At 42.1% G+C, this 25,818-nt stretch overlaps 1 protein-coding gene across 1 annotated transcript; it reads left to right on the top strand.

The window, feature by feature from the left end:
• Nucleotides 1-1,584: 1,584 nt before the first annotated feature.
• Nucleotides 1,585-23,662, top strand: RpIII128 (RNA polymerase III subunit RpIII128). Its single transcript, XM_067086668.1, has 7 exons — nucleotides 1,585-2,235; nucleotides 8,600-8,754; nucleotides 8,886-9,058; nucleotides 15,772-15,902; nucleotides 16,149-18,593; nucleotides 19,064-19,293; nucleotides 23,410-23,662. The coding sequence occupies exons 1-7, from the start codon at nucleotides 2,149-2,151 to the stop codon at nucleotides 23,627-23,629; spliced, it is 3,441 nt and encodes a 1,146-aa protein (XP_066942769.1). The 5' UTR covers nucleotides 1,585-2,148; the 3' UTR covers nucleotides 23,630-23,662.
• Nucleotides 23,663-25,818: the final 2,156 nt, after the last annotated feature.

The raw sequence follows: 25,818 nt of genomic DNA on the forward strand, positions 1-25,818 counted from the left end.
AGGATTGTTGGCTGGCTGGATAAACAAAATATAAAAAGCAATGCAATGATCAGCGCCTGTCCTGTGAGCCTACAGAGGCCCAGGAGGACTTTAACTTTTTAACTACTGTATTATTATTATTACGCAATAGATAAACCCTATTGATATGGAACAAGCCTGCAGGGGCCACTGACTTGAAATTCAAGCTTCCTAAGAATATGGTGTTCATTAGGAAGGAGTAAGAGTGGATTTCAGTTCTTGGAAGGTGGTGGGGACCGACGTTGTCATCAACCAAGGGGCAATCTTATAAATCTCCTCCGGGAGGGTGTTAATGGCAATGTCCGCCTTCAACACCTCGTCGGTCAGGCCTGCTATTCTGAATTGCCCCTCGACCCTGTAGAACCAAGATGCTGCGTTCTCCCTGGTGAATGGCGGCAGCCTTATGTTAAGGGCTGTCTTTGGTTGGTCTGTCAGGGGGGGGCCATTGCGTGGGGCTGCGGCACCGGTATGGAGGTGCACGTGGGGTTTGAGATGGAGGTGTCTGCCTCTGAGAGGTTCGTGGTAACTTGTACATGGTTGGGAATGTCTCTGTCCATGCTCTTTTCGCTCTCTCACTTGGAGTGTGTGGGAACACTCACGCCAAAACATGCTAGGGGAGTGTACCAACGGGGGTCGGTTAATGTCTGAACGCTTTGTTAGAGCACCGTAGTTAGTCTGTTAGGGGCGTGGATTAGGTTCATTGGGCCAAGACTCAGTCGCTGTTTGGGTCCGTTAATGGCTTCCAGGAACCACTCCGGGGGTCACCGCTGTGAGAGAGGTGTGAAATAATGAGCAGGAAGACAAGTACTGCTCGTTTATTGATGTTGTTGTTGTTGTTTCAGATTTTGCTGGCCTTGTGCCAGCACGGGCTCTTGCTCCTAAAGCAGCCCGTAACGTTTATTGATGAAAACTAGCTGCTTATAAAGTGGGATGCAGATGTCTGCGTAGTTTGCAGAGACCACTGGTACAAAGATTTACAGGTGACCTGAAGTCAAACTAATTCCTTAAAAAACAGGACAGGTTCATACAGAGAACATAGTGATCAACAATGTCTGACACATAACATAAATAACTCGTTACTTGTACATAATACATGATTGTTTAGAAAGACAACATATGCACAGTTTACAATTATAATGATAAATATATATTCCGATTGACCTTAGGTCGATGAAAAGGCACCGCAGAAAACAGGATGTTCTCCACACAGAACACGTTGAGCGGGGACTTTATATACACACACACACACACACACACACATACACACACACACATACATACACACATATATATATATATATATATATATATATATATATATTTTATATATATATATATATATATATATATATATATATATATATATATGAATGTCTTTTCCTGTAATATACTATATATTCATATATATATATATATATATATATATATATATATATATATATATATATATATATATAATGTGCGTGTGTTAGTTTTCTGAACATAATACAGAAATAACGAGAACTATTTATGACTGAGCAGCCAAGCAGATGGAAACAAAAGAAATCATGAAGAGCTAGGACAAATAGCAGTAGGGAATGGAAATAGCCAAGGGGACAATAACTTTATTGAAGAATTTTGTATGACAAAACTTATCAGACACTGTTAATAAGTAAAGCTACATTAAACATATCAGAGTTAAGGAACACAGAAAGACTGAAAGGTGAACAAACCAAACGTTTAAAAGAGGAAATAATATACTAAAAAGTAAATTTAGTTTCATATGCAGCAGTCTTGGCAAGTAAATACCGCTGGATTAAGTGCTAATACTTTTCAGTTTACTGATCTGTGCAGAGAATAGTGAAGCTATGAAAGAATTCGAAAGAATATGGCGTCATAAGGAAATTAACCATATACAAGTGTTAAACTAAGGTATACTTAACTTTTAGCTAACACGAGGAAAAAAGAAGTGGCAGAGACGGGTAGCCGTTACAGCGGAACGTTTCTAACATTACTACTACTACTACAAAAGCGGATTGGTATTACATTGCGTTGTGGCATGAAATTATATCAATCTTAGCTTCTACAATCCATCAAGATTGCCTTATATACCAACACTGCCAGAAGATCCCGGAAGGATATTATGGAATAATGGGTGAGACAGTTCCCGGAAATGTTATTCCAGAATGGGCTAGTGTGGACCCGAGTGTTATTGGCGAACCCGTGAAAGCCATCGAGGTAAGGTATTTTTTAAAAAGCAAAAATTCATAGGCCAAGACTAGGCCTAACCTAGTAGGTTCTGAGTGAAATAATTATCCAATAGTGTTAATATGAGTAGCTTAAAGAAGCATTTATAGTCTTAGTCATAGGCTAGCCTAATTTACTTGAAGTGGCTAGGCTGAGTGTGCTAGTTGTTCTGACACGATATACAAACCGTCGGTCCTATACATTAGGAATTACTTTCAGCGAAGCTGGAAACAGCCGTTGAACTTTGGAACAAGGTGGTTAGGCAGTTAACTACCATCTGGGAGGCGGGAATCCAGCCTGCCCAGGTGTAGGGTAAATGATTGGGGATGACTCACATCGGTCACTGAATTTTCACTTTTCACTCGATATTTAATTGGTGAAACAACAAAAAAATGAAACCTTTAAGAAAGCCTTTCAAAAGATTGAAGTTTTATTTAACAAAATGAGCTATAGGAAACTGCCATATGAACTGAAATAAGCAAGTGAAGTCTTCGGAAAATAAGTGTTCAAGGCAATTTTGAATCCAATATGGCATCCCCCTAATACTGATACACCTTGAATGGTGCACATTTAACAGTGTACTGAATACTAGGGTAAATGATCGGGCACGAGACACACGGGGGCCTGAATTTTCACTCGTTCCGACACGATATACAAACCATCAGTCCTTTACATTAGGAATTACTGGTGAAGCTGGACACGGCTGTTAAACTCTTGAACAAGGTGGTTAGGCAGTAACTACCATCAGGTAGGCGGGAATACTCGCCTGCCCGGATGTAAACGTTCCATTTTATATAAGTAACCTATCAAGTAATTACATAGCTCCATTTTCTCCGCTATATAAGTAACCTAACAACAAGAGGAATTTGTTTCTGGTGATATTATTTCTCGCTGTAATGTGGTTCGGATCCCACAATAAGCTGTAGGTCCGTTGTTAACCAACTGGTTCCTAGCCACGTAAAAATAAATCTAATCCTTCGGGCCAGCCCTAGGAGAGCTGTTAATCAGCTCAGTGGTCTGGTTAAACTAAGATATACTTTTTTACATAGCTATTGGTTCCGTAACCTACAGCAGCCTAAAAATTCAAATTGTTCCTACACAATATACAAACCGTCGGTCCTTTACATTAGGAATTACTCACGGCGAAGCTGGACACGGGCGTTAAACTCTTGAGCAAGGTGGTTAGGCCGTAACTACCGCCAGGTAGGCAGGAATACCCACCTGCCCAGATGTAAACATTCCAGTTTGCTTTCGGCCAACATGCGTAGCAGACGTGGTTTCGGGTCTCTCTGCCTGATTGTTGTTGAGCTCTTGTTATCCCTGTGGGATCTTAATGCATTTTGTGTATATATTACGTGTGTTTGATATTTATTAATACAAACCCACAATTTGTGATAACCTTGCATAAGCCGTCATTCCCCTGCGCTGTGTCTTGGTTTTGATGGCCAAGGGTGTATTTAGAGAAGTTTAACCGAGTGGTAATGCTTCTCTTTCAGTAGCCCTTTATTTAGATACTGAAGGCATTCCCCTGTACGTTCAGAGATATTAGATCGGGACGTAATATCTTTGCTCCCCTACATTGATCGGGACATAAGAGTTCGCTTCACTTCTTGGGCTCCTACCCTCCGTGTACAAGGGCATGACTTCTTCCTTCCTACTTGTGCTGAGTGTTGTTTTTGCCACCTGCGCTCAGAGGGTTGTGGGGCAGGTGGGAGGTAACAGGCGTCATCTGTAAATTCCGCTTCCGCGGCACCATTGGTGGCCTCCCCTCCGTCCTTCTCTCTCCCCATAGGTTCTTCCTTATCTCTCCTTCTCCCTCTTCCCTCACTCGTCGGGAGAAGACCGCGAGGGGTTGGGCGTGTGACCTCTTCTAGTGTATACCTCCTCTCGCTGCGTAAGGCAGTTACCCACGAAGCGAGAGGAGTCTCCCTCTCTAATCATCTTTGCTTTTTCTTTCAGGTTGACAGTGAGCATCACAGACACAACAGTAGTTGGCTGGATATCTCAGGGGATATCTTGCATGGAGGAGTCCCAACGTTCATTCAGTGTTGCTTCGGGATCGGCCACAATATCTGGTTAGATGACATAGTTCCACGTCGGGATTGTTACGACTCTGTTCCTGCATATGTGGATCAATCGCTGTCATTGCTGGTCTTCATGTATGCTGTGGCACTGCCTTTCATATCTGTGGTCCATCTTCTCCTGCTGTTTCCTGTGTTATGCTCCTGTTAACTCGACAACAGTCTCTGGGCAGCTCTTCCTGGTTTCCTACCACAGCCATCCTGATTGTTCCTGTCACTGCTGGTGACTTTCATGTGACGTTCCTGGCCGTTGCTGCAGCTCCTGCCTTGTGAACCACTTCCGTAGCTCCTGCATCAGCTCCTGCATCAGCCTGCTGCTTCTCCTGATGGTCGCCCGGGGCCGCTTCTGTTGTGTTCCTGCCTAGCTACCCTGGAGGTTACAATGTCTGCCATCCTGTAGAAGTTGTCGGCATGAAGGTGAAGGAAGTTGCCTGTGGAAATGATGTTCCTGGCCATTGCGGTAGCTCCTGCCTTCCGAACCGCTTCCGTAGCTCCTGCATCGGCTGTCCTGATTGTGTCTGCTGCTTCTCCTGGTGGTCATGTCCTGGGCCGCTTCCGTTGTGTTCCTACCTAGCTGGCCTGGGGGTTACGATGTTTCGTGTCCACCAGCCTGTAGAAGATGTCAGAGTGAAGGTGAAGGAATCCATCCTGTGGAAGTAGCCACCGTCTTCTTCAACTTATCTTCGATTTCGTCTTCTGCTGCCTCTTCCCTTCCTCTCCCGAGGTCCAAGGGGTCCCAAAATCTGGACAGACCTCCGTCGGCCGAAGGAGAGGAAGGCTACTTCTTTACCCTTGATGCCCTTGGACGTCTAGGGACTGCCTCCTTCCGAGGAGGCAGTGGGTCTCTCGTTGGCTCTTCCTGACCTTCCGGTTAGGAAACCGATTCGCATACCCCTGGGTTTTTCGTTTCAGGAGCCGTGGGCACACAGACCTCTGTTTGCAATCCCGTTCCCAGTCCTAGAGGTTCCGCCTCTAAGATGGGGGCTGCTTCGGGAGCTCATTCGCGAGCCGCTCCAAGTGCTCGACATTCTATGGAATATCAAGTATCCCAGTATGGTCTGAAGAGTACTCTCCTCGGCCCAGTTCGGGAGCAGTGCGAGAGAAAGGGCCAAGGCACCCAGGTGTCTCAGCTCTTCCTGCCAGCACCACAAGCACTCCCCAAGTGCTTACCAGTGCTTGGTTGTGTTCCCAGTCTGGTGTCTGGATCCGATCGGTTCGAACACCAGAAGAAGCAGGGAAGAGATTTCCTTCGGGAGTCCTGCGGGACTTCTAAGGGACTGACGCTCTTCTGGGAAACAAGATCTCTTGTTAGCTTGTCCCACCCTTGGGCTGGAACTGATTTGCATTCTCCTGTGGGGTCTGGCATTTTGGGGGGGCAGCAAGAGCGCAGCCTGTCGAGGCCACGCCCTCGTTGCCAGTCTCGGAAGTCTGCATCCAAGACTGGTTCTGTGCCTGGCTCTTTTCGATTTCTTAGGAAACCGAAAGCAGCCGCTCCCGATTTTTGGGAGTCTCTTGGGTCGCTCGAATTCTATGAATCATGAGCACTCACCTGACAAGAGGCACAGGACAAGAGAAAGTGCCGAGACACCCAGGTGTCTGGGTGCCGAGATGCCAGGTGTCTGGGTGCCGAGGCTCCTGTCTCGATACTGCCTGCCACCTGCTTCGGTTGCTTGGCCGGGTTTCATCCTCGTGTCTTGAACATTAGGGTTCAAGCATGCAGCATAGCAGACACAGAATTCCCCTTTGAACCTTCTTCTCGAGGGGCCTCAGCCTCGAAGGAGTTTAGAGTTCAGGAAACTAGCAGACGAGTTCCGCCCTGTCCAGTCCCGATTGTGTTTGAGCGATCGGCTCAGCTCGGCCCCTGGTCGTGTTTGCGAGACTGGCTCTGCTTGCTCGCCCCGCCCAGCCCCTGGTTGCACTTGCGAGACTGGCTAGGCTTGGCTCGGCTCGGCTCGCCCTGCCTGCCTCCCAGTCCACCGCATACCTCCCAGTCTGGATTGCATTCACATGATCAGCTTGGTTCGGTGCAGCTCGGCTCGGCCCCACTCGGTTTTTTTTGAATCGGGTTCTCGGCTGAGTGAACTTTCTGCTCTTCCCAGGAAAGCGCTTTGCCACGGCACAAGTGCTCTTCTTCCACCGTGTGGCAGTAAGCTCCTTCGGTTGATTATCGCTCATGGTCCGCCTCTCCTGCTGGTCTTACTGGCAAACTGGAATGTTTACATCCGGGCAAGCAGGTATTCCCGCCTAACCACCTTGCTCAGTATTTTAACGGCCGTTTCCAGCCTACGCCGAAAGTAATTCATAATGTAAAGGACTCAGGTTTGTATAGTTAGGAAAAATACAACTTACTTTAAAAAATTGTGATTTTAGGCAGTTGGTAAAGTTAATGATTCTCTTGTACATTAATTATCATTCTTAGGTACAGGTATATTTTTTTTTTCTGAGCATGATTTGTCTGTAGTCTTAACCTATCCTCCTACAGATCCTTCACTTAAGTTCATATTTGTCTCATGGTTGACCTATCATCATTAGACTGCTTTCCTTTATCAGGTACCCATTGCCTTTCGGTAAATTGGGAAGATTCATTGTGGAAGTGAATGTGAGAGTGGCTATTCCAAAAAAAATTGTTTACCAGTAGCTAACATTTTAATAACTTGACATAAAAATCCATAGTACTCTACAGGAAAATTTAATTCCCTTGAGATCTTTCAAATTGGCATGGGATGCTCATGGTTAGTTAAATTGACAAAAAGCACATAATTTTGGCTCTGCAGGTGATTACTGTACAGTATATGCTTTCTCCTAAATTCCAGCATATCAAAACTGTAATGATTGATCGCAGCTAGCCATAAATGATCTTCTGAAGTTTTTCTTAATACCTGCAATTTGAAATTTCATTGGTATTTTTTAATGTTACTTTGTGTTCTTGTTGAAGCATCACACATAGAGATAATAATTTGCTCAAATGTTTGGAATGCCACACACCAATAATAACATTGGTGTGTTTGATATGTGTCATCAAGTAATAACTAGTCATTCAAACTGAAAACTTCCTTCACCCTGCCACTCTTCCCTCTTTGTGAAGTTCTTCCTTAATGTCTGTTAGAGACACAACATATGTCAGTGTCCACAACTGCGGCATTCGTTTCACCAGTACTTTTCTCTTAGGAAGTAGGTCAGCAAACCCCTGAACTGAAGCTCCTCTTTTATAACTTTTTGGCAATGACATCTTTCCTCATAGGTCTCCTAAATGTGACCTAACCAAGCCCCAGTGCAGTCTCACAAAACCCACCTTGTGAGCCCCCAAAAGGCTTCTTAGTATATAAGACTTAGCTTCCACACTGCATAAGTATTTTGTTCACAAACATTTCAGTTGTCAGTTTGACCAGTTAATTCTTTATAATCAATTGTCATCCTTTTGTACTGAACTAAGGAAGGATTCAACAGAAAGGATGCACTATAGCTTTGAATATACCTCCCATGTCACCAAGCATCCAAGAATACTGTTAATGCTTTATTGATGCTCCTTGAATTCAGTAGATACAGGCTTATATAAAGCCATATTGCTCAGTGTAAGGAGACTTCACACATATTTAAGTTAGTGTCCATGAATTCTAGACTCAGAATTTTTCAGCCTGATCACTTGACCAACTCCTACCCTCCCTAACAAGATGGAAATCCCTTATAGCTTGGGCAAGTTAAATAGCTTTCAGGTTGGACCAAACCGAACTAACAATTTCTGACTCACAGCCTGAACCTTGAGAGATCTTAGATCTGTGAGTAGGTTAATGGTAATACAGAAGTGACCAACTTTGGAACAGTGCTCTCTTATTTAATGGTTTCATCTCAGCTGGAGGTCTATGTTCTATTCCAGTTACCATCCAGCTTAAGTAAATAATTGGCTGTGGTTAAGGCACTGTTGTTTTTATTGTATGATTGCTTGAAGATTTGTTAAAAAAATATTATTTTTTTCATGGATAAAAAAGTGTACCTCACATCAGTGGTCCATCTTCCCTCCCTCTGATTGGGTTGTACTGATACGTCATTTTACAACCCAAGTGTCACATGGAAAAGGTCTAGGGGTAAATCTAGAGACCTCTCTTCCAATTTGAAAGTTTGTATTTAAATTCAGTGTGTGTTTATTGCTGCCAGGATGTTTTGTTTTCCGTGTTGTGTCTCGTAGTTGCATAGCAAAACTGGCTATGTTCACTTTATGGTGCATACGGTATTTTATATTGTAAATGTTTATGTATAAATGATTAAATATTTTTCAGGACAAGTGGAAGTTGGTTCCTGCCTTTTTGCGTGTCAAGGGCTTAGTGAAGCAACATATTGACTCTTTCAATTACTTCATAAATGTTGACATCAAAAACATTGTCAAAGCCAACAGTAAGATAACGAGTGATGTGGAGCCACTTTTCTATGTCAAGTAAGCTGAGGAATTTTACATAGCATTTTTTGTGTAATACTTAAATATGTTATACAGTATTGTACTTTATGAAATTTAGTTTCACTGAAATTAATGAGTTTAGTTGAAGTAACCAGTGTTTTTCTTTTTAGATACAAGAATGTCAGAGTTGAAAACCCTAATATTGAAGAAGGGATTAATATATCGGATAAAACATCTCCACATGAATGCCGACTCCGGGACATAACATACTCTGCTCCCATTATGGTTGATGTAGAGTACATGAGAGGAGATCATCGAATATTTAGGAAGGATATCCCAATAGGTTAGAATTTTTTCTTTTGGCATGAATAGCAAATTCATTGCCTCATCAGTGTTGAGAAAGATTAACAGGAATGCAATTCCCAGGTACCTAAATTAAATTTACTTGTGTAATGCTGTTGCTATGCAGTTTACATGCCAATTTACTCAAATAAGTTTACAAATTTATTGAGTTTTGTACAGTATTGTGTACATTTCATTAAATCATAGAGTGTTACTTCATACTGTTTCTCTGTAAGGTGGTATTTCATTCACTTTTTTTTTATTTCACGATTTGAAAACTGGAGTGAGGTCTTCTCATTGAAGATTGTTGAGTGTCTTGTGTGTCTGCCTGCCTGTATGTATACTGTATATAACTTATAACGTTTTTTACTTCTTTTAAATCACAGGATCAGCTTTACCTAACTTACCACAAAAATCCTTAGGTAAATGGGATTCAGTTGTGTTCAAATGGGGGTCCATGCCTCCTTCAGAGTGGAGATTATCAAGAATTAGTAAAAACAATGTGCATCTTTAAAAATCATCTCTAGCATTACTGGACCAGAAATGAGAATTTACAAACCTGCCTCGTATGAATCAAGTAGTTTTGTGAACCATGGCACCCAGAGCCAGAGTGGTTTCATAATAGGGATCCAAAATTTCAGAAAGGAATATGTTGGAAAAGCCTTTAAAAATCTGCGAGAACAAAAATACACTATGAAATAGTGTATTGCTTGTTAACTGAGTAAACAGGATTTTAAAACCAGGAATAAGTCAGGGCATGAAGTCACCCCCATTTGCTGCCTTTTGTTACTGTGTCAGTTTCATGATCTTTCCAACAGGAATGTTATGGAAGAAAAACTGCTCAACTTTTTGCTCATCTCAGTTTTGATTATTGTTGTACATTTTTATATATATACAGGTTGGCCATCACTAATCTGGCATCATTGGGACCTAGAGGGTGCCGGATTAGCCATTTTGCCGGATTAACCATTTATTAGGGTAGAATACACGAAACCCAGTAGCTAAGCACCTCATCCTAGAATTAAAATATCCCATAAATCAGTACAAGTTGGTTAATAAAGAAAAGACAGTTATCAAATACAGTACAGGTAGTGCTCGACTTACGATATTTCGAGTTTACGATGGGGTTAGCAATTAATACCGATACGAAAATATTTAGGAAATATTTTTAGATTTTGCGCAGGCGCAGGCAGCGAGAGAGACCAACTTCTTTTCCTCCATCTCTTTATTCCATCTGCTAGTTAAAAAGGTAAAAGAGAATGATAAAAGTATCGTTAGTAACGTTATACTCTTGCGTAAATGCGTACCGCCATAAACAACCAAACGGGAAACTGTTGTTTTGCTAATAATCATCCTGGATAACAGCTGTTATGCTTGTATTTCAACCATCGTACGGTTAAACAATTACTGTAGTTATGTTACAAATGACGTTAAGTACAGTACAATAGGACTGATATATTTTTTACACTATACCCTCATTCACTTTGGAGAAAAGATCGGCAAGGAAATATACTGCTGCAGTAACTTTATGCTGCAATTTGTAGCTGAAGCTGAGGAAGCAATGTTCAAGCTGCTAGTGACTATAGATGGATGAAACTTGACCGTAAATAAAATTGGAGAGAATGTATTTTAATCAAAACTACTGGGCATGAAAGAATACAAATTACTGCTGTTTTCACGCCGATAAAAGATAAATACGTAAAGCTCGTATTATGATGAAATCAAGAGAAAATAGCAAACGGAATCTTGATCTTTTTCTTACACAAAACAAACATGCCCCCAAAACGGCCAGCCGCGATTCCCGCCAACGTCACATATTAACAAAAAAAATAGCTAAATTAATTTCACAACGAAACCTATTTAAGTTATATTTCAATTTAAAAACATTTTGTATAACGAAAAATATCCTTGTCCCAAATAAAAAAAGTATCTACTCATATATGCTTACTAGAAGCAAGAAAAGCTCTCTGAACCGAGTTAAATGCGGCGAAATAAACACTGCGTTATCGATTCCAAAAACAAAACATTGATCGCAATTTATAATAAAAAAGCATTATGAGAATATACGCAATTGGATACGATGTAGTAAAGCATAACTTTTTAAAAGATCCATGAAAAAGATGCACATTCGTTATGTTGATGTTTGTATAATACTGTTAATATGTGAATAGAGTTTAGTAATGTAGGCTAGGCCACCGTATATGTAGCCTATACGATATACCATAGCGTAGGCCAAAAGACAATAATAAAAGTAAAAAATGGAACAGCAAAAGCATGCCTGTGTTTACAAACACCTCCAGTTTGTTGAGGCAGCACACTGCGCCACAAAATCGAAGCGGCCAGCGAGCAAGTTAGCACAGCGACCCGGGAAATTTGAAAATTAGTGCAAAAACAGAAATTACTGTAGCCGAAATTTGTGCCGGATTACTGATTGTTCCGGACTACTGATTGCCGGATTAGTGATGGTCAACCTGTAAGTAACTTATCAAGTAATTACATTGCTATAGTTTCTATTAATCGGCAGCTAAAAATTTTGAAATTTGCTGGTCGCGCTATTTTGTTTGGCTAGGTGACTAACCCCGCCCACTTTCGGGGTAAGAGAGGAACAACTAGCAAAAGGATTCAATTTGTTTCTGCTGGGTAATGGCTGTACACCAGCTTTTAGAAGCAGCTCTGACTTTGGAATTCGTCTTTCCTATTGTTTTCTCATCGTGTTTGGTGAAGTATTCTTGCTTTGATAGCCTTTTGGCATTATTAGATAGAGTTAGACTCTGTTTTTTGCCCTTAATTGTGAATTTCATTAATTACCTTATTTACCAATTGTGACTTTAGTTGACTTGTTTGCCAAATGTCAGACTCAAGTTCGACTAGCTTTAGGCATTGCAGCAAAGGCTGCAATACGTGTTTGACTAAGGAATCTTAAGATTCCCATTCTATCTGCATGGATTGTATGGGAAAAATTTGTTCAGTAGACTTACGATATAATGATTGTATAGACTGGGACAGTAAGAAGTGGAAGACTTTAAGATCTCATTTAAATAAACTTGCCAGAGATAAAAAGAGAAAAGCGATGACCAGACGGATTAGTAAGTCTTTAGCTAGTCAGGGATCTCCTGTTGATCATGATATTGATAAAATGTTAACGTCGAGATTGACGTTCCTATTATTTCTGTTGATCCTGTACCCAGTTCTCCCGCTGTGCAACCCAACACCATTGCCAACCTCGAGTGTAAAATTGATAAAAAGTTCGAATTGATTGTAGAATCTATTGCACAATTAGCCTCATCAGTTAAGGTCCTTATGGATAATAAGAGTGATGTGGAGCGTCCTGTTGCGGCTAGTGCCAGTGCAGTGTCGGTGGAGTGCTCGATTGTGCCTAGTGTTAGTGATGTGTTGGTGGAGGAGGTGGCTGCCTGTTCCGCCATTTCTCCTAGGCAGAGATCAATGTCATACTCCCCTAAACCTGGGAGGAAGAACAGGAAAAAATACCCAGACTTTCATGTTCCGAGTGACTCCAGAGGTAAAGGAGGATATGCATTGGTGGAGCTTAGAAGGAAGGTTGTCACAAGGAAAATCCTTCCTTCAGTTGAACCCCAACCTGCACTTCCTCTCAGATGCTTTGAACCAAGGTTGGGGAGTAAGGAAATTCAGGGACCTAGTCCCTGGAACAAAGAGATGGGCACATAAATGTCAAGGAATTGAAGGCAGTTTATCTGGGGTTACAATTTTTCAGAGAATAAGTGTGCAACAAGATGATCACAGTGCACTCTGACAGTACGACTGCCCTGTCATATATCAAAAACCAAGGGGGGACACGATTTCTCCCTTTACAAGACGGCAAGGGTCTTCTGCTTTGGGCAGAGCAATTTCAAGTCAAGCTTCTCATGTGCTTCATTCCAGGGAAGCTCAACATTCTGGCGGATGAATTAAGTCGCCGGAAACAAGTGTTACCCACAGAGGGGACTCTGAACCCTCAGGTTTGCTCAGATCTTTGGAAGTTATGGGGGACTCTGGTCATAGACCTGTTCGCAACTTACAGAAACCATTGTCTCCCCCTGTTTTGCTGACCAGTTCCGGATCCTTTAGCTTGGGCAACCAATGCCATGCTTCAGGACTGGTCAAACAGTCACCTTTATGCTTTTCCCCCCTTTCAGTGTGATATGACAGGTGATCAACAAATTTCAGACTCACCAAAATCTGTCAATGATCCTAGTGGCCCCCTTGTGGCCAACAAAGGAATGGTTCCCGGACTTCTTGACCTCCTTGCATATTTTACAAGACTGCTACCTTGAAAACCTCAGCTACTAAAACAACCCCACTTCTGGCACTTTCATCGGGGGTTGACCATTCTGACCTTGACAGGCTACAAACTTTCAGGGAACTTCTTAGAAAGAAGGGGTTTTCAAGATCAGCTTTGCAAGCTATTGCCAAAAGCAGGCTGCAGTCCTTTGCTAGAGTATATCAGGCTAAGTGGACAATTTTTAGAGAATGGTGCAGAAAGCACAGAGTGTCATCTTCGCAGACATCTATAGCTGAAATAGCAGACTTTCTGGTATATCTTGAGACAGATAGAAGCTTATCATCCTCGACGATCAAGGGTTATAGGGCCATGTTAGCTCTGTCTTCAGACACGGGAATGGAACGTTCCTCTAATCGGGATTTATCTGATCTAATTAGATCGTTTGAAACCACAAGACATAAAGAGGTAGCAGTAGTGCCATGGAACATGGACATGGTCCTTAAATGGTTGTCTGGCCATGATTTGAGCCTATGCATTTTATTTCCTTAAGAGATCTAACTAGAAAGACCCTTTTTCTAGTCACTTTAGCAACTGCAAAACGAATCAGTTAGGTCCGTGCAATAGACAAAAGAGTGGGTTTTCCCAGGGGAATGCCGTCTGTTCCTTCTTTTAAGGATTTCTAGCCAAGAACGCATCCATTTCCAATCTGTGGCTTTGTTCCTTTGCAATTAAAAGTTTGTCTGAGATTGTAGGCCCAAATGAGGAAGAGAGAGTATTGTGTACTGTAAGGGCTCTAAGTTTTTATCTTCATACAGTAGAACAAAGAAGATGTGTGGTCCTTCAAATGCCTTATGGTGTTCTGTTAAAAATCCTTCTCAGCCACTTTAAAAGAATACCCTGGCATTCTTCCTTAGAGATCTCATCTCGGAAGCCCATTCTTCTGTTGAAGATGAGGTTTTTCCATTGTGTAAAGTGAAGGCTCATGAAATTAGAGCTGTAGCCACTTCGTTGGCATTCAAGCTCAATTTGTCTCTCTCCTCTATATTGCAAGCGACTTTTTGGAAATGTAAGTCAGTCTTTGCAGCATGTTATTTGAAGGAAATGGAAACAGTTTACGATAATTGCAGTACTTTGGGTCCATTTTCGATGGCTGGCTTAGTGTTAGGGGAAGAAGCGTAGGAAGCAGTCCTTCCTTCCTTTCTTCACCTTGATTTGAGGTTGTTGAATTTTTTAAGGGAGCCTAGTTTATGGTATTAGGTGATGTTTATTTCATTGTCGTATTTGCTGTACTGCGCCATGGACAGGGGCAACATTATTACCTTTGTCAGCAATTGGAATCATCCTTGCTACAAGGTACCCACTAATATAGTAGGCGACCCTCGGCTATACCGCTGCGCCACTATATGATAAGGAGAGCGCCAATGGAGGCAGTACCTTCCTGCAGCTCCTCATCAGGTAAGGAAACAGGCATTTTTAATGCTAGCATTCTTTTCCATTCTCAAATTCATTACCATTACTAATGTTTTGGGGTAGATTTGTTCATGCATCCCATCTCCTGTCAATGAGAGAATCAGCAATGTAATTACTTGGTAAGTTACTTAAATAAAAATGACATTTTTATGATAAAGTTTTACATTTACTTACCAAGTAATTACATGATTGGAGCCCTGCATCCTCCCCTCATATGAACATTATGGCATCAACAATTGAATCCTCTTGCTAGTTGTTCCTCTCTTACCCAGAAAGTGGGCAGGGTTAATCACCTAGCCAAACAAAATAGCACGACCCATGAATTTCAAAATTTTTAGCTGCCGATTAATAGAAACTATAGCATTGTAATTACTTGGTAAGTATATATAAAATATTGTTTTATCATAAAAATGTCATTTTCACCCTCAAGGTAAAGAAGTACTATATTTGCATAACAATTTTGGTTGCCTACTCTGAATGAAAAAACCTGTATTTTTAGTCATATAATGGGTTTGCCCATCACGAAATCTGCATTTCTCTCAGTTATAGTAATGATCTTTGCTTAACTTAGTGACTAGCATAAGACTAACCTGTTGTCTCTTGTCTTCTCTCTCCATATTAGGCAATCATTTCTGATAATGTAACTGCTAGCCTGAAGAAAACTTATTCTCTCTTTTTCTATCAGTTAGATTATTGGTCCTATAATTTTAAGCATAATTGCCCTTCACCTTATGAGAACATTGTGGATTTCCTTGGCCCCTTTTTTAAAATATGACTTACTTGCTGGAAAATATTGTATTTTTTCTCACACTCAAAGCCCAAGTTCTTTTATATATATGTATATACCTGTATGACTATCAAATTAGAAATCATGTGAAACTCCTTAAACAATTTTGAAGCAGTTTCTAGAATAATTAGCTATGTAAGTGATAGTCTTCAATGATATTATTGTGGTTAGTCTATTATGTTCATGAATAATTCTAAGACTTTCTCTTGTTCCGTAGGCCGCATGCCAATCATGCTTCGTTCCTCCAATTGTGTCCTTTCCCAGTGTCGAACTCCATCTGAACTTGCTAAACACAATGAGTGCCCTCATGATCCAGGTGGATACTTTATTATTAAAGGTCAAGAAAAAGTAAGTTTTATTGAGGCAAATACTATATATATACTGTATATATAATTTTTTGTTGGATACTGTAAAGTAAGGTGTCTTTATTCTAATTCTTTAACCTAGAATTGTAAGCTTATTATACATTGGAGCCAATCCTCCAGTTATAGAGTTTGTGGTTGAAAAAATTATATTTTATTCAGTTCTTAACAAGGCATTGGACATTTTCAGTACAGCTGTTTGAGACATCTCACCTATTTTTCAAATTTTCAGGTTATCCTTATCCAAGAGCAGCTCTCTAAGAACAGAATGATTGTAGAAGAAGACAAAAAAGGAGGTTTGACATGTCAGGTAACTTCTTCCACACATGAAAAGAAGTCTCGCACAAATGTCATAATAAAGAATGGGAAGTATTATTTAAAGCATAATACTCTGACAGATGATGTTCCTGTTTGTATTGTTTTTAAAGCCATGGGAGTTACTAGTGACCAGGAGATTGTACAAATGATAGGCACAGAAGACAGGATCATGACTACCTTTGCAGCATCATTAGAAGAATGTGCTAGATTGAATGTTTACACTCAGACACAGGCTTTGAAATTTATCGGCAATAAGGTTCGTCAAAAAAGATTTTTTGACCGAGGCATAAAGAAGAGCCCAGTTGATGAGGCTCGTGATTTGTTGGCCACTACAATTTTGGCCCATGTTCCTGTTGAGAAATTCAATTTCAAAATGAAATCAATATATTTGGCACTTATGGCACGGAGAGTCATAGAGGCCCAGGGAGACACAAGGATCGTAGACGATCGAGATTACTATGGTAATAAGAGGTTAGAGTTAGCTGGGTCACTCATCTCGTTGCTTTTTGAAGATTTGTTCAAGAAATTTAATGCAGAAATTAAGAAGAAATCAGATAGCATGCTGTCTAAAAAAGGAAAAGTGTCTCAGTTTGATGCCGTATCCTATATGCAGTCTAGACAGGACTCCATCACAAATGGTTTAGAAGTAGCAATATCAACAGGCAACTGGACCATCAAGCGCTTCAAAATGGAACGTCAGGGTGTCACTCAGGTTCTGTCTAGGCTGTCTTATATATCAGCTCTTGGCATGATGACCAGAGTTAACTCTCAATTTGAAAAGACCCGCAAAGTTAGTGGTCCCAGGTCTTTACAGCCCTCCCAGTGGGGTATGGTTTGCCCATCAGATACACCAGAAGGAGAATCTTGTGGTTTAGTTAAGAATCTTGCTCTCATGACCCATATTACAACAGAAGTGGATCCTGAACCTATTATTGAATTAGCCTTTAATTGTGGGGTAGAGGATATTAACCTCCTATCTGGAGAAGAATTGTCAAACAGAGATGTATTTTTAGTATTTCTTAATGGCAATATCATTGGCGTGACAAGAGAGCATCGCAGAGTGGTTAGAGTTTTTCGTGCAATGAGAAGGAATGGAGTTATAAGTGGTTTTGTGTCCATTTATCCCCACAATAAGCACCGCTGTGTTTACATAAGTTCAGATGGAGGCCGTTTGTGCCGTCCTTATATTATAGTAGAGAATTGTAGGTCATCAGTAACTGACGATCACATCAGGAAGTTAAATCGAGGATTAATGTCTTTTGATGATTTTCTTCATGAAGGACTTGTGGAATATTTGGATGTAAATGAAGAAAATGATTCTAACATTGCCATGTATGAGCACGAAATCATAGCCAAGACAACACATATGGAGATAGAGCCATTTACAATTTTAGGTGTTTGTGCAGGTCTTATCCCATACCCCCACCATAATCAAAGTCCTCGTAACACTTATCAGTGTGCTATGGGTAAGCAAGCTATGGGAACCATAGGTTACAACCAGAGAAATAGAATTGATACTCTTTTATACAATCTTGTTTATCCACATCGCCCATTAGTTAAAACTAGAACAATTGAACTTATCAATTTTGAACATCTCCCAGCAGGACACAATGCAATGGTTGCAGTTATGAGCTATTCAGGCTATGATATTGAAGATGCCATCGTTATAAATAAAGCATCTCTAGATAGAGGCTATGGCCGCTGCATAGTATATAGAAATGCAAAATGTTCAGTCAAACGGTATGCTAATCAGACATCTGATAGAGTGCAAGGGCCTCTTATGCAAGTGTTGGATAATGGAAAACAAAAAGCAGTTTGGAAACATGAAACTCTGGATAGTGATGGAATAGCAGCTGTTGGCACCCCTGTTTTGCCTCGGCAGGTTCTCATCAACAAACAGATGCCAACAGTTACACAGTTGAGTTATACTGATGAACAGCCCTCAAGAAAAGTAGAATTTAGGGACACACCTGTTGTGCACAAAGGACCAGGAACTGTTTATGTAGAGAAAGTCATGCTTTCAACAGATCCAGATGCTTTCAATCTGATCAAGATTCTCCTGAGACAGACCCGTCGTCCTGAAATTGGCGACAAATTTTCTTCCCGTCATGGTCAGAAAGGTGTAACTGGACTGATTGTGCAGCAGGAGGACCTCCCTTTCTCAGACCAAGGGATATATCCTGACATGATCATGAACCCCCATGGTTTTCCTTCTAGGATGACTGTTGGAAAACTTATGGAACTTTTGGGTAGTAAAGCTGCTGCACTAGGAGGCAATCTTAAGTATGGAACAGCCTTTGGTGGAACTTCAGTGAAAGATATTATGGAAGAGCTAGTTAGATATGGCTTTAATTATCAGGTAAGGTATTATTTTTTTTCTTATTTTATAACTGCCTTTACTGTGATCATTGAAAGCAAAGATGTTTTATGGAAGTTATTGCAGATTGGTACAGTGTATGGAAGGCTTAAGTTGAATTCTGTTGAGTATTGGAATTTTTCCTTGTTTCATTTGTTATCACAGTTTCGTAATGTACAGTAATAAATGTCAAGCAATAAATTTTTGCTGGGATAAGTGTATTTCTGTTGTAAATAATTTGAGTTCACCTTAAGAGAGTGCTGCATAGTTTATGTAAAATATTTCAGCATAAACCGTGGCAGTAAAAATTCCAAATTTGTAATACATTTACTGGTATATGTAGATAATAGTCTCCTATTTTTCATTCCACCTATTTTTAGTGCAGAAAATGTAAGATGTATGAGTAATACTGAAAGATTGCAAATATTGAGAAGACATTTCTTGTATGATTATTATCCATTTATCACCTGTAGGGAAAGGACATTCTCTACAGTGGAACTACTGGTGAAGCTCTTCAGGGTTACATTTTCTTTGGACCTGTATATTACCAGAAACTGAAACATATGGTCATGGATAAAATGCATGCTCGGTCACGAGGCCCACGAGCAGTTTTAACCCGTCAGCCCACAGAGGGGCGTGCTCGTGATGGAGGACTTCGACTGGGAGAAATGGAAAGAGATTGTTTGATAGGACATGGTGCAAGGTATGACTACGTTTGTTTTTGTAATTTTACTTGGTAATCTTCTCACTGATTCCTTTTTAACATTATTTTATTCGAAAATATTATTTGCTTTTAAAGCATGCAACTTGAATATTTGTGAATTACTGTGATGGCTTTTAAATCTGCAGGAGTTTCTTTTCAGTCAAAGTAAATCAAGAGTACTAGCACACAAATAACTAGGGAAGTGTTATAGCTATTGAATAATAAATTTTTACCTTTGAGCTGTAATTTCAGGTTTTTCTCCAGTAAAAAACTGAAAATAAATAAAATTGTGGCTCTCATTTTACTTTTCAGCAGTTACAAGCTTTGTTGTTTGAAACTAGTTTGTATGAATAGGGATCAGGTTCCTGAAATTATTGAGACTAGAAATGAATAAATTTAGAAAACAGTGTGACTAGCATGACACGAGTGGTTGAGTGAATCTAAAGTCAAGATATTTAATTAGTTGTATTTTCAGTATTCTTGAAGAAAGAAGGGGGACCTGGGATTTCCTTCAGAAATGAACTCTATCTCTGTAAGAGGTCTTGTAATTTAATAGATAAGTCTCCCTAGGAAGTTATGGCATTTTTTTTTATTTGTTCCAACACGATATACAAACCATCGGTCCTTCACATTAGGAATTACCTTCAGCAAAGCTGGAAATGGCTGTTGAACTTTCGAACAAGGTGGTTAGGCAGTTGAGTACCGTCCGGGAGGCAGGGTTACCGCCTGCCCGGATGTAAACTTTCCAATTTGCTTTCAGCTGTTGTGCGCTGCAGATGTGTTTTCTTTCGCTCTCTGCCCTGACTGCCTTTGAGCTGTTTTTCCTGGTGGGATCTTTCTTGTTTTGTTCCTAATCATGAATGTGGATAAACCTCATAAGCCCTCCCTCCCCCAGCTTGTGTGTCCTGGGGTGGGAGGAAAGAAATGTAACACTTTTCACTCTAGTGTGGATATGGACACACACGCCCTCTGCCCCACCTGCAGAGGCCGTGTGTGTTCATGCACTTCTCCTTGTGCAGTGTTGTTCCTGGTCTGCTGAGCAGTGGGCGAAGTTTAAGGGGAGGAGACAGTACCGTAGGAAGCCCGCCAAGGTGTCGTCCAAGGGTTATACACCCCGACGACTCCCTTGGTGGCTGACCCGTTGGGATTGTTTCTCCCTCCCGGCAAGCTTCCCCTTCTTGCTGCCTCTCCCTCAGGTGAGGATTCCCCCTCCCCTTCCTCATTCGTTTCATCGGGTGTTGAAGGCCGTGGGGGAGCGGATGTTCAGGACATTCTCTCTGGGGCTTCTCCTCGCTCCGGGGGGCAAATTTTTTCCCCCAGAGCAAGTAGAGGCTTCTGTTTTTTACCCCAGGCTTGGGTTTGGAAGCGTCTGTTGATAGCCAGGTACCAGATCTCGCCTCTGCCTGGCTGCACCTGGGTCTTCCTGGAGTTCCGTCACTGGAGGGCCTGGTATCCCATTTGTCCAGCACTCCGGTGATGACCCATGCAGCCACCACGTCCACCATCATGACCGTCACCATGTCATCGTTTAGAAAGCTTCCTGTGACGGTGGCCTCGCACCTGGACACCCAGGTGTCGGCTGCTCCTGCCACGTTCCATTCCGTGCCGCTGCCCCCTAGTTTCCTGGCCCCATTATCCCTGCCTGGCCCCTTGCAGATGGTGACTTCTGTACCATTCATTTCCATGCCTGCTCCTGTTGCTGACCCACGTTTGTTCCTGACCACGGTTCTGGCTCCTGGCTACCCTGACTCTCGGCCTAACCTGGCTTCCCATGCGCCACCTGTGCCTCCAACCCAGGCTTCGTCTACTGGCTTTCCTGGCTCCCGTGCTACTGCGCCTGCCTTGATAGCTGCTGGCCCGAGCACTGTCTCCGCTACCCAGGTTGCACCTGCTTCCCTGGCCCCTCTGGCTGCGCCTGTGCCTTCTGCTGCTCCTTCGTGAATAGGGGACCTGATTGCCATCCTGAGGAAAATGACGAAGAAGTTGAAGAAGAGATCGAGGAAGCTGTCGTTGTTGTGTGCTACCTCTTCTTCTGAGGCTCGCCAGCCGAAGAACAAGAAGCCTGCCTCTCCCCCCAAGAAGTCTCGCACCGAGACTTGTAAGGGACTGCCTCCTTCCACAGGGAAGGCAGTGGGATCTCTCGTTGGCTCTTTCCGGTCCATGGACCAGGGAACTGATGCGTTGACCCTGGGTCAATCGTATGGGGAGCTGAGGGCGTGCTGTGCTGAAGAAGCTTGCTTCTGCGGCCAGTGGGACTGTGTCGGACGCTCTCATTCTGGCTTCGTGGGACGATAAGGAGCATATTCTGCTGCTAGAGAAGACGACACTGCACACTTCGTCTGAGAGTCCACGAAGTCTGTAGCATTGGCCCGTCCCTCGCATTCTGGAAGAACATGTCGGTTCTTCAGGTGTCGAAGGCAGGTGTGTGGTCCCAACAGACCACCTTCACTTCCTTCTACCCTCGGGATGTTGCACACAAGTCCCTGAACCTTTTTCCTTGGGTCTTGTGGTCGCTGCTCAACAAGTTGTGTAGCTTACCCAGTTCCTCTGACAGGTCAGGTTGCGTTTCGCCTAAGATGTATGGTTGTGATTGGAAGAATGAATGTGGAATGACTGGCCTCTCTTCTTTCTCCTCATCTCGGCTCTTTTCCCATGGGCAGGGAGGTGACATTCCGTTACTTGCTGGATCTGGCAGTTGATGCAGGTAAGCACTCAATAGGAGCTTCCATTCTATTTCCGTTCAGGTTTATAGAAGCAACCCCACTCCTTCCCCTTGCAAGGGGGGGAAGGAGACCATGACAATAAGACAAATTCAATGCTTGTGATTGCCTTAATGTCACCGACTCCAAGTTCTTCCTAGCCTACTTTGAATTAACTGACGCTTCCTCTTTCATGCAAAGGGACCCAGAAGTCTGACAATTGATCCCACATTTCTTACAACCTGATCATTTTGTCAGAGGCAGTTTTCCTTTCCTCGCTCTATCGACCAGGAAGGGAAGACAAGGTATGGTGACCTCCAGTCAGTTCATAGAAACTCACTCAGATTCCTCCTTCCAACCAGTGAGTCTTCCTAATGTAAAGGACCGATGATTTATATATAGTGTCGGAACAAATCACAGCTTTTAAAATTAAATAGTATTTTTCCTAACTATACAAACCCAAGGTCCTTTACATTATATTTCATCCCCACCTCATGACACCCCTCAGTCTGAAACCTGGGTCGAAAGGCAAATTGGAATGTTTACATCCGGGCAGGTGGTACCCCCACCTCCCAGACGGTAGTTAACTGCCTAACCACCTTGTTCGAAAGTTCAACAGCCGTTTCCAGCTATGCTGAAAGTAATTCCTAATGTAAAGGACCTCAGGTTTGTATAGTTAGGAAAAATACTATTTACTTTAAAAAGTTGTGATTTCTGATGCATATGTGATAGATATGAGTAATTACTGTTTAAGGTAACTGGGAAAGGAAAGATTGATAGCATCATTTTTCTTGTACAGTATCTGTCACCACTTGAAAATTTGGTGTACAGCTGCTTTTGTTGAAGTAGTTTTGTAACATTTTTCAGATCAGAAGAGAGGTGAGTTTCCTTTTGTATAGCGGTAATTTTCCATGTAGGAATGATTTTTTTTTATTACTGATCCTTATCAGACAGACATGAGATAGTGCCCTCTTACACAAAATTGTTTTGTTTTTGGGGTTTACTCAGCCTATGTATGGGATGTGATTTGCTTTTTTAGTGAAAGCACCTCTTGCAGTACAATGGAATTGTATGTACAACATATTTATATTTCACTGTTGTATGTAGCTTAAAGATTTAATTTTCATGACAACAAGTTCATGTTTAATTTCATTAGAATTTGCATGAAGATTATATTCCATACTTTATCATTATAATAAGAGACAAGGTACATACATGAATATGCATATTTCTTGTGCAAGATCTAAAAATAATTCTGGAAAGAAAATCATTGGCAAACAAGTGTTTTGTATTCATTTGACATCTTCATCAACCCATGTTTATCAGATTTATATCAGGAAAGTAGTATTTTAAAGCATTACAACAAACTGCTATCCTTTCCATGATGTGTAATGTATTTTTTCCTCTATCCCCATAGTATGCTCCTTCTGGAACGTCTGATGATTTCCTCTGATGCTTTTGATGTGGATGTGTGTAACTCATGTGGCTTGCTTGGCTACTCTGGATGGTGCCATTACTGCAGGTCCTCTGCAAATGTGTCTTCCATCCGAATCCCGTATGCTTGCAAACTTTTGTTCCAGGAGCTTCAGTCCATGAATATCGTGCCACGTTTGAGACTAGAAAATTATTGTACCTAATCACATTGGATTATTTAATTTTTTATGGTGTTATTTGGTGTTTTATTTATATCCCTGTTCATATTAATGCATGGAGTACTCAACTGCTCTCAATCAGTATTTTTTAATACTTCAGAACTGATAACCAGTGGTACCACAAGCACTGTGGCATAAGCAGGAATAGTTTTTAAAATGAATAAAGAAAAACATCTGCACATGATGAATTTAGGAGAAGGGGCCCACATGCCTATGACATATGAGGAATGTGATGTGATTGCAGAATCTCCCTTGAGAATGACAGCTAAAATCAACAAGACTGAGACTCGCTGAGAAAATTATCAAGATGAATGAAAACAGGAAATATGACTCGAAAATCAGAGGAACGAGTTTTGCAGACAGTTTAGCACCGCAATCAAAGAATATTTTAGGTTAAAGTCAACCAACCATGCTCAAAAAAAAGGGCTAAACAGACAAAAAAGACTGCAAGTTATTCAGGAGATTCTAATGAAATGTAAGAAGCCAGCAAAAGTGAACACCTATTGGTGGAGTTTTCTGACAATGCAAGTTACAAGATACAAATAACAAGGTATTGGGAAAAAGTGAAGAAATAAACTTTACAGTTGATGGTAAAGGCAAAAAGATCCCAGAGATTATGATAATAAATATTCCAGAGGCTGACAAATGGGATACTGTTAAAGTACTTAAAACACTAAGCCCCATGGTTATAACATCTAATACAAAATGAAATGTAAAACCAGAGGAATAAAACATTATATTACTGTGATAAAATGCTCACTACATATAAGAAAGAACAAAGCTGTATGTACCTAATAAGATATCATGTGAGTGTACTTTAAACAGAAATTGTTCTGACACAATATACAAACCGTTGGTCCTTTACATTAGGAATTACTTCCAGCGTAGCTGGAAACGGCCGTTGAACTTTCGAACTGCCTGCCCGGATGTAAACATTCCAATTTGCTTTCGGCCATCGCACACTGCAGACGTGTATCTCGTTCTCTGCCTAACTGATGTTGAGCTGTTTTCCCGTTGGGATCTTTCTTGTTTTGATTGCTTATGAATGTTGATAAACCCCGTAAGACCTCCTTTTCCCAGCGTATATGTCCTGGGGTGGGAGGGAAGAAGTGCAATAGCTTCTGCTCCCATATTGATATGGACCCACACGCCCTTTGCTCCACCCGCAGAGGGCATGTGTGTTCTCGTAACTCTCCTTGCTTGGAGTGTTGTTCCTGGTCTGCTGAGCAATGGGCGAATTTTGAGGGGAGGAGATGACTCCCTTGGTGGCTAACCTGTTGGGACTGTTTCTCCCACCCGGCAAGCTTCCCCTTCTTGCTGCCTCTCCTTCGGGTGAGGACTCCCCCTCACCTTCTTCACTCGCTTCATTGGGTGTGGAAGGCTGTGGGGAGCAGACGATCAGGACATCTTCTCTGGGGCCTCTCCCTGCTCTGGGGGGGAATTTTTTCCCCCAGAGTGAGTAGAGGCTTCCTCTTTTGACCTGACTTTGCCTTCAGGTTTGGCAGTGGAGGCGTCTCTCGGTGGGCAGGTTTCTGACCTTACATATACCTGGCTTTCCATCATTGGAGGGCCTGATCTCTTTATCTGTCTGGCACTCCTGTGATGACCCACACAGCTGCCACTTCCATCACATCAAGGTGGCCTTGCACCTGGGCACCCAGGTATCAGCAGCTCCTGCTGTGCTCCATGCCATGCTGCTGCCCCCTGGCTTCTTGGCCCCATTATCTCTGCCTGGCCCCTCCAGTATGGTCACATCATCGATGCCCTATATCTTGGTACCTGCTCCAGCTGTTGCTGACCCACACTTGTTTCTGACCCTGGTTCCAGCTCCTGGATTTCCTGGCTCCAGCTCTTGCTCCACTCATGCCCTCTACCTATGCACTGGCTCCTGGCTTCCCTGGCTCCCGCGCTGCTTCACCTGCCCCGGTAGTTGCTGGCCAGATCATCGACGTCCCCGCTGCCCAGGTTGCGCCCGCTTCCCTGGTTCCCCTGGCTGCTCCCTCCTGGATTGGATGGGGAACCTGACTGCCATCCAAAGAAGTCGAAGAAGAGGTCTAGGAAGGTGTCATCGTCTTCATCATCAGCTACCTCTTCTTCTTCTTCTGCTGAGGCTCGCCAGCTGAAGAAGAAGAAGCCTGCCTCTCCCCCCCTTAGGAAGGCAGTGGGATCTCTCA

The sequence above is a fragment of the Macrobrachium rosenbergii genome, chromosome 43 (genome assembly GCF_040412425.1).
Source record: "Macrobrachium rosenbergii isolate ZJJX-2024 chromosome 43, ASM4041242v1, whole genome shotgun sequence".
NCBI classification, from domain to species: domain Eukaryota; kingdom Metazoa; phylum Arthropoda; class Malacostraca; order Decapoda; family Palaemonidae; genus Macrobrachium; species Macrobrachium rosenbergii.

Excerpts from the sequence above, each read along its gene's own strand:
- RpIII128 (XM_067086668.1), top strand. The coding sequence starts at position 2,149 with ATGGGTGAGACAGTTCCCGGAAATGTTATTCCAGAATGGGCTAGTGTG. Across the intron at positions 15,903-16,148 it reads TTATTAAAGGTCAAGAAAAA|GTTATCCTTATCCAAGAGCA; the intron begins GTAAGTTTTATT and ends TCAAATTTTCAG. Across the intron at positions 19,294-23,409 it reads TTGATAGGACATGGTGCAAG|TATGCTCCTTCTGGAACGTC; the intron begins GTATGACTACGT and ends CTATCCCCATAG.